Source organism: Cucurbita moschata, unplaced genomic scaffold (genome assembly GCF_002738365.1).
Source record: "Cucurbita moschata cultivar Rifu unplaced genomic scaffold, Cmos_1.0 Cmo_Scf00019, whole genome shotgun sequence".
Taxonomy (NCBI): Eukaryota; Viridiplantae; Streptophyta; class Magnoliopsida; order Cucurbitales; family Cucurbitaceae; genus Cucurbita; species Cucurbita moschata.
This window is the reverse complement of record NW_019268535.1, coordinates 2,810,461-2,819,717: the sequence shown is the minus strand read 5'-3', so window position 1 is coordinate 2,819,717 and position 9,257 is coordinate 2,810,461. Positions and strand designations below refer to the sequence as shown.

At 41.5% G+C, this 9,257-nt stretch overlaps 2 protein-coding genes across 3 annotated transcripts in view; both read left to right on the top strand.

Annotated features, from left to right (window-relative positions):
- Window positions 1-546: 546 nt before the first annotated feature.
- LOC111457199 (phytochrome E-like) lies at window positions 547-7,831 on the top strand. Its single transcript, XM_023099377.1, has 4 exons — window positions 547-2,895; window positions 3,651-4,458; window positions 5,566-5,859; window positions 7,157-7,831. The coding sequence occupies exons 1-4, from the start codon at window positions 846-848 to the stop codon at window positions 7,395-7,397; spliced, it is 3,393 nt and encodes a 1,130-aa protein (XP_022955145.1). The 5' UTR covers window positions 547-845; the 3' UTR covers window positions 7,398-7,831.
- Window positions 7,832-8,978: 1,147 nt separating this feature from the next.
- LOC111457242 (60S ribosomal protein L32-1-like) overlaps window positions 8,979-9,257 on the top strand; it is a 3,496-nt gene continuing 3,217 nt past the window's right edge. The window contains exon 1 of one of the 2 annotated variants that reach the window (XM_023099440.1): window positions 8,979-9,069. The gene's annotated coding sequence lies outside the window, so the exon portion shown is untranslated. The remainder of the gene's footprint in view (window positions 9,070-9,257) is intronic. The other variant, XM_023099442.1, reaches the window with a different exon arrangement.

The window sequence follows — 9,257 nt, the reverse complement described above, 5'->3', positions numbered from 1 at the left end:
CATATAAAAAAAAAAAAAAAAAAAACTAAAAGAAAAGTCGATCCATCGTCATTATTCATCTAAAAATCTTAAGAGTAACGACATGATTAGATCAGATTTGAAAAACCTGATCCATAAAAAAACAAAAATTGTAGAAACTTGAGCTAGAAATGGCTGAGACCATGGTCATTTGTTACCGTTACGAGGTAAAAATTTCATACTCAAATGAAGATTTTTCCGATGCTAGAAATGCTCAAGGTCGAGGCCATGGTCATATCTCACCAATAAAACTTAAAATCATAGAAGGTTTTTTTTTTCTTTTCAAATGTGGATATCTATATATATATATATATATATATATATATATATACGTACATATATATATACAAATACATATATATACATACATATATACAAAATGTATATATACACACATATATGTGGATATATATATATACACACACATGAAAGGGGAAGGCGTCTCGTATACGTATACATATATGTGTATATATATACACATATATGTGGATATATATATATATCCACATGAAAGGGGAAGGCGCCAGGGAGACAAGGAGCGGTAGTTTATGCTAATCCAAAATCAAGGCGAGTAAATTCTAAGCTAAATACAGCGATGGATTATGAATCGACGACAATGGATGACGACGAGCCACTTCTTGGGAAGATAAAAGCCAAAACCCAAAAGCGAAGCAGCTCCTCTTTCGAAAGAGACGTACGGAACTTGTTTGCAGCGACGAATCGAGCAAGACAATCACCAACTTCACTGATGAAGATTAAGTTCCTGCTCGCTCAGTTTCTTTGAACAATCAACCAACAATTTTCACTTGAATTCTTAGAGTTAAATCATGGAGAAGAATCGGAGCGGAGAAAGAGGAGCGATGGCGTTTTCGTCCTCGGTGGATAGCAATATGAGGGCTCGTCTGAGTAACACCACTAGCACCGGCAACAGAGCTGCGGCACTTGTGCAATACAATGCCGATGCTGGAATTATGAGCAAGTTTGAGCAATCGGATGCCTCTGGTGAGTCTTTTAATTATTCGAGGTCAGTTCTTGAAGCTAATGAATCTGTTCCCGAAGAACAAATTGCTGCTTATCTGTCTAGGATTCAGAGGGGTGGGCTGGTTCAATCGTTTGGTTGTTTGCTTGCGATTGATGAGTCTAGTTTTAAGATTATTAGCTATAGTGAGAACTGTCTTGAAATTTTGGGGTTACATGATGAATTTGAGTCGGCACAGGGGAAGGGATTGATTGGGGTTGATATGAGAGCTCTGTTTACGCCTTCCTCCGGTGCTTCTTTGGCTAAAGCAGCTTCTTCCAGGGAGATTTCGTTGTTGAATCCTGTTTGGGTCTATTCTAGGACTACTCAGAAGCCATTTTATGCTATATTGCATAGGATTGATGTGGGGATTGTGATTGATTTAGAGCCTACACGATCTTTTGATCCTGCATTGTCGCTTGCTGGCACGGTTCAGTCACAGAAACTAGCGGTTCGGGCGATTTCTAGGCTGCAGGCTCTACCTGGTGGTGATATAGGTGTTCTGTGTGACACGGTTGTGGAAGATGTGCAGAAGCTTACAGGGTATGATAGAGTGATGGTGTATAAGTTCCATGATGATGAACATGGTGAAGTAGTGTCAGAAATCAGAAGGTCTGACTTAGAGCCATATCTCGGTTTGCATTATCCTGCCATTGATATACCGCAAGCTGCTCGTTTTTTGTTCAAGCAAAACCGCATCAGGATGATTTGTGATTGCCACGCGAAGCCTGTGCAGGTCATTCAAAGTGATGAGCTAAAGCAGCCTCTTTGTTTGGTTAATTCAACACTTCGATCACCCCATAGCTGTCATTTGCAGTACATGTCGAATATGGGTTCCTTAGCCTCGTTAGCAATGGCTGTAATCATGAATAGTGACGACTCGCCAACACGGTTATGGGGCTTGGTTGTGTGCCACCATACTTCTCCACGATATGTCCCTTTCCCACTTCGTTATGCTTGTGAGCTTCTCATCCAGGCATTTGGGCTGCAGCTTTACATGGAGCTTCAATTGTCATTACAATTAACAGAGAAAAAGATTCTCAAGACGCAAACGTTCCTCTGTGACATGCTTCTTCGAGGCTCCCCATGTGCATTGCTGATGCAGTCTCCTAGTATAATGGATCTTGTGAAGTGTGATGGTGCAGCATTGTACTATAATGCGGCATGTTGTTTACTTGGTATAACTCCAACTGAAGCACAAGTCAAAGATCTTGTAGAGTGGGTACTTAATAGCCATGGGGATTCTACGGGACTGAGCACGGATAGTTTGGCTGATGCTGGCTACCCCGAAGCTGCTTCTCTAGGTGATGCAGTGTGTGGTATGGCAGCTGCAAGAATTGGTTCCAAGGATTTCTTATTCTGGTTCAGGTCTCAGGCAGCAAAGGAAATCCAATGGGGAGGAGCCAAGCATCATCCGGATATTAAGGACGATGGTGGAAAACTGCACCCAAGATCATCATTTAAAGCGTTTCTTGAAGTTGCAAAGAGTAGAAGTTTGCCTTGGGAAGTTCAAGAAATAAATGCCATTCACTCGTTGCAGCTTATTATGAGGGAGTCTTTTTCTAACTCTAGGGACAGTGATTCAAAGGTAGAAGCTTCTGCCCAGCTGAGTGATACTGTAGTTCAGGATATCGATGAACTCAGTTCAGCAGCTTGCGAAATGGTGAGGTTGATTGAAACAGCAACTGTTCCAATTTTTGGGGTTGATTCAACTGGTGTGATCAATGGATGGAATGCTAAAATTTCTGAACTCGTAGGATTACAAACTAGTGAAGCATTGGGTAGATCTCTGGTTAATGAAATTGTTCATGAAGATTCACGTGGAACTGTTGGAGATTTACTTTCCCATGCTCTTCAAGGTACGTGTAGATATCGAGGCATTTAATATTTTAGCTGCTTAAGTCAAGAGGCATGGCAATAGAAATTGAATATAGACTTAAAGTGTAATGGCCCAAGCCCACCGCTAGCAAATATTATCCTTTTTGGGATTCCCTTCAAGGTTTTTAAAACATGTCTACTACGGAGAGGTTTCCACACCCTTATAAAAAGAATGTTTCGTTCTCTTCTCCAACCGATGTGGGATCTCACAATCCACCACCCTTCGGGGATCAATGTCCGCGCTAGCACTCTGTTCCCTTTTCCAATCGAGTGGGACCCCCCAATTCACCCCCCTTTGGAGCCCAGCGTCCTTGCTGGTACATTGTCTCGTGTCCACTCCCTTCGGAGTTTGGCCTCCTTGCTGGCACATCGCCTGGTGTCTAGCTCGATACCATTTATAACGGCCCAAGCCCACCACAAGCAAATATTGTCTTCTTTGGGCTTTCCCTTTTGAGCTTCCCCTCAAAGTTTTTAAAATGCGTCTACGAGGGAGAGGTTTCCACACCCTTATAAAAAATGTTTCGTTCTCCCTAACTGATGTGGGATCTCACCTAAAGTTCGATAGAAAAAGTTCTCAATCATGATTTCTACCAATAATCTTGATAGGGGCGAGTCAGCAGTCTAGTTTATGAAGCTAACTATTGATTCGATCACCAGCTGTAATAGCATAGCAATAGCCCTCGACCTATACTTTTTCCCTCTTCCCTTGTTATATGATTGTCCTTATGTTTTTCAGGTAAGGAAGACAACAATGTGGAGTTAAAACTGAGAAGTTTTCGATCTAATAAAGAAAATTCTACCATTTATATTGTCGTTAATGCTTGCACAAGTAGGGATTACACAAACAAAATTGTCGGGGTTTGCTTTGTCGGGAAAGATATTACGTCCGAGAAAGGTGTGATGGATAAATTTATACGTCTGCAGGGAGATTATAAGGCTATTATTGAAAGTTTGAGTCCATTGATCCCACCGATATTTGTTTCGGACGTGAACGGTTACTGCTGTGAATGGACTGCAGCCATGGAAAAGCTTTCTGGTTGGAGAAAAGATGAAGTTATAGGAAAAATGCTAGCTGGGGAGATATTTGGAAATTTTTGTAGGTTGAAAGGTCTAGATACGCTCACTAGTTTTATGATCCTTTTATATCAAGGTATCGACGGTCAAGAAACCGAGAAGTTTCCGTTAGGATTTTTCAATAAGGATGGGAACTATGAGGAGGTTCTTTTAACATCAAACAAAAGAACTGATGCAGAAGGTAACATCATTGGTTGTATCTGCTTCCTGCAAATTGTTCAGCCCAACTTGCATGGGGTCTCTGAAGGACTTGGAGTGGGCGACAGAGAGGGAAATTTGCAGCTTAAGGAGTTGACTTACATAAAGCAGGAGATGAAAAATCCTTTAAATGGCATTAGATTTACTCATGAACTTCTTGTAAATTCAGGCATTACAGAAAACCAGAAGCTCTTTCTCGATACCAGTGGCGCATGCGAGAGACAAATCATGACGATCATAGAGGATATGGACTTCAGAAGTTTAGAAGGAGGGTAAGTAACATCGAAAACGTCCACTATATCTTTATATTCATATCTTTTTCTCTACTGCTGGTGATTTTACGCTTTTTTTTGGTTATTAACTATGCCATGAACTTCTGAATTTGCAAGTTGTTTAACTATCACTTTATTAAACCCAATGTGCCTGTTTAAAGAAATGAAGCATCCACCGAAGTAAGTGTCGAGGGACGATTGGAGAAGAGAAAAGTTAAAACTTGAGGGCTAAGTGAACATTTAGGGTGTATATGAATAAGTATAAGCCACTGGAACACATTGTTTAGGGAAAATAATGCATTGTTAGCCTTGTTAATATGATCTTATTCATTGAAGAAAGTAGCATTTAATATTGTGCAACGGTTGTTTTAATCGATTTCAAGACGAGGTAAATGAACACATCTGTTTATGTCGCTAGGCCGTTCCTGGCCAGAGCAACAAGCAAATTTCTTCATTGCAGCTGAGGATTCGAGTATATTTTCCTCTCATACTGTTTTTATCAGTTGGAGAGGGGAACAAAACATTCCTTATAAGGGTGTGGAAACCTCTTCCTTGTAGACGCGTTTTAAAACTTTGAGAGGAAGCCCAGAAGGGAAAGCCCAAAAAGGACAATATCTGCTAGCGGTCGGCTTGGGCTGTTTCAGATGGTATCAGAGCCAGACACTAGGCGTTATGCCAGCGAGGACACTGAGCTTCGAAGGGAGGTAGATTGTGAGATCTCATATCAATTAGAGAGAGGAACGAGTGCCAGCGAGGATGCTGGGCCCCGAAGGGAGTGGATTATAAGATCCCACATTGGTTGGAGAGGGGAACGACGCATTCTTTATAAGAGTGTGGAAACCTCTCTCTAGTAGACGCGTTTTAAAAACCTTGAGGGAAAGCCTGAAAGGGAAAACCCATAAAGGACAATATCTGCTACCGGTGGGCTTGAACCGTTACAAATATAATTCTTCTCCAGCTATCCCAGTTTCCTCTCCTTTAGAAAACATAAAAAGTAACCGATACCTTAGCTTTTATTGAACCCGAATGGTCATATAGTCATGCTTGTATGTCTTCTATTGTCTGCTAAATTTTGTTCTACCTCTGATATTTCGCCTCATTTAACAGCCAAGTAGAGATAAACAGAGAAGAATTTATCCTCGGGAGTGTGCTGGACGCCATTATCTGTCAAATCATGACTGTTGTCAGAGAGAAGAAAATACAACTTTTTCATGAGATTCCAGAAGAAATCAAAGTGTTAAATCTTTGTGGCGATCATATTAAGCTTCAGTTGGTTTTGTCAGATTTCTTGCTTAATGTCGTGCAGTACGCGCCTGTTCCGGATGGCTGGGTCGAAATCAAAATTTCATCTGGTTTGAAGCTTATACAAGATGGAAATGAACATATTCACTTGCAGATCAGGTACTCACTTTGACTAAAAAAACATCATTTGGTTCCTTTACTTTCTACCATAGCAGTTTAGTCTCTGAACTTTAGTATTCAATGATTTAGTCCGTACACCGAAAAAACTTGTTACTGCTAAGGTCAAATTGAGTTTTGCACTGTAGCCACATGAATCTATAATGTGAGATCCCACATCAGTTGGAGAGGGGAACGAAGTATTCCTTATAAGGGTGTGGAAACCTCTCCCTAGCAGACGAGTTTTAAAATCGTGAGGTTGACGGCGATGCGTAACTAGCCAAAGCGGACAAATCTGTTAGTGGTGGACTTTGGCTGTTACAAATGGTATCAGAGCCAGACATCGGGCAGTGTACCTACGAGGACGCTAGAACCCAAGGGGATGGATTGTGAGACCCTACATTGGTTGGAGAGGGAAACGAAGCATTTCTTATAAGGATGTGAAAACTTCTCCCTAGCAGACACGTTTTAAAACCGTGAGACTGATGGCGATACGTAACAAGCCAAAGTGGACAATATCTGTTAGCAATGGGCTTTGGCTACTACAAATGGTATCAGAGCCAGACACCGGGCGGTGTGCTAGCGAGGACGTTAGGCCCCCAATGGGGGGTGGATTGTGAGATCCCATACCGGTTAGAGAGGGGAATGAAACATTTCTTATAAGGGTGTGGAAAACTCTCCCTAGCAGATGCGTTTTAAAATCGTGAGGCTGACGGTGTTATGTAACGGGCCAAAGTGGACAATATCTGTTAGCAGTGGGCTTGGGCTGTACAAAATGGTATCATAGTTAGACACCGGGCAGTGTGCTAGCAAGGACGTCAGGCCCCCAAGGGGGGGTTGTGGAATCTCACATCAGTTGGAGAGGAGAATGAAGCATGCCTTGTAAGGGTGTGGAAACTTCTCCCTAGCAGACGTGTTTTAAAATCGGAGGCCGACGGTGATACGTAATAGGCCAAAACGGACAAATATATGTTAACGGTGGGCTTATGATGTTACATACCAACTCGTTATTTATTTTCTACACGACTTTTGATTTCTAGTAGTCACTAAACCGTAGGATTAAATTCTACCATACAAAGATTAGAGACAAATCATGGTAAACTCTAAGCTTTTAAGTCTAATCCCATTATTTCAATGAAACATCAATTGAAAAACACAAAACATTCAGCCTAGGTTTTTCCATGTATGTTCTCTGTTTGATCATATGATGATTGAATTGTCTGTACTGCTCACTTCTTTAATCCATCTTGCTACAACGAACTATTGGGACAATGATTTGTTTTGGTTTTCTTGTATGTAGAATGTCTCATCCAGGTCAAGGTCTGCCTCCTGAACTAATCCAAGATATGGTTGGAGGAGGCCAGCAATGGACTTCAAAGCAAGGCCTTGCTCTAAACCTGTCACGTAGACTTCTCAATAAGTTGAGCGGTAACATACGCTACGTTAGAGAGCAAACTAAATGCTACTTCATCATCGATCTCGAGCTCAAATTAAGGCGCTCGAGAGGGTCGATGGAAGCTACTACAAGCCAAGGGACATGAGCTTCTATTTTCAGGTGGATGCACGCTTCTACAACTCATATCAGGAACATTGTTATGGAAGATGCACAGATTCCAAGTCTGGGCAACGCCGAGCCCCAACACGTAACGTGTCACCGGATACATGAAAGCATATAATGAGTCCATTTTTCGGTTGCTCGCCCGTTGTGATGCCGAGGGTCTCTTGATAATGTTCGATGGTCGAATTCGACGTGAAATTGTATGTAAGGTTTGTAAATGACAAGTCTGGATGTTGTAGGTTGTGTAGCTCAGTCTGTATTTGAGGTTGCCGCTGCTGGTGCATGTTTCATCAATGTATATGAAACATAGGGTTTTGTTTTGGTCTGTTTTGGACATGAATACCATACATTGTAATATTTTAGCTCTGTGATTATTGTGACACAAAAAGGACCGAACCAATGTCGGTCTAAGTAACCAAAATAGTTACGTTTCTAAAAATTCGTCCATAATTTCGAGATCAAAATAAAAAAAGTTTGTAAGTTTAGAGCTTGAAAGTTCGAGAAAATAAGTTTGGAAATTCAGAGTTTGAACTATTGAAAAAATATATTTTTCATCTCCTATTAGGACATGCACTTTTTTTTTTCCTTGAAGAATGCTCGAAAAGTTGATGTTGGTATTCTTCGGTGTTAAAGATTTTCTTTTGAAGTCTTGGTTTATTGTTAGCTGTTTTTCAACCATTAGGGCGTGAAAATCTCTCCCGCGGACGTATTTTGAAAACCTTGAGGGGGAAGCCCAAAGAGAACAATATCTGCTTACAGTAGCCTTAGGCTGTTACAAATGGTATCGAGCCAGACACTGGGTGGTGTACTAGCGAGACGCTGAGCCTTGAAGGGGATGGATACCAGACGGTGTGCCAGCGAGGACGCTTCCAAAAGGGTGTATTGTGAGATCCCCACGTTGATTGGAGAGATGAATGAAACATTCTTTATAAGGGTATCAAGCTAGACACTAGGTGGTGCATTAGCGAAGACGTTGAGCCTTGAAGGGGATGAACACCAGACGGTATGCCAGCGAAGACGCTGGGTCCCAATAGGGTGTATTGTGAGATCCCCACATCAATTGGAGAGAGGAACGAAATATTCTTTATAAGGGGCTAGAAATATCTCCCGGATTGAACTGTAATGTAAAGTGGCTGAGCTCCGGAACCTATTTATTCACAATCACAGTAAACTCGGTAAAGCAGTGCAAACGAAGGGAATGGATACCATACGGTGTGCCAACGAGGGCACTGGGTCTCGAAATGGTGTATTGTATATTGTGAGATCCCCACATTTGACTGGAGAGAGAAACGAAACATTCTTCATAAGAGGCTAGAAATATCTCCCTTGCAAACGAAGGGGATGGACACCCGACGTTGTGCCACGAGGACACTGGATCCCGAATTGGTGTATTGTGAGATCCAACATTGATCGGAGAGAGAGGAATAAAATATTTTTTTTTACGAGAGCTGGACTCAATTAAATCTATTTACTAATGTAATGGGCCTATATTAGAGCCCATGGGCTTGAGATACAAAATCTAGTTGCCAAACACGGCCCAAGCTCTTCAAAGCAGAAGAAACAAACCCTAATCGAACGGGCATTCTCCTATATATACCTTCCAGACCCTTGGAGCTTATCGTATAAGCTGGACGGCCTAGGGAAACCCTAGTTCTGTAAGTTCTTCTCTTTGATCCGCCGCTAGGGTTTATTGGCTTATTCTCGTATTTCAAATCTGTTTCATTGTCTTTCGGTTGAGGAGATTTCGTTGTGTTGCTACTATCTTTCTCAATCGTTTTGGTTAATTCTGTTTTTCCCCTAGCGTGCCCACAATTTGTTGTTTTTTTTTTTTTTTTTTTTTGTT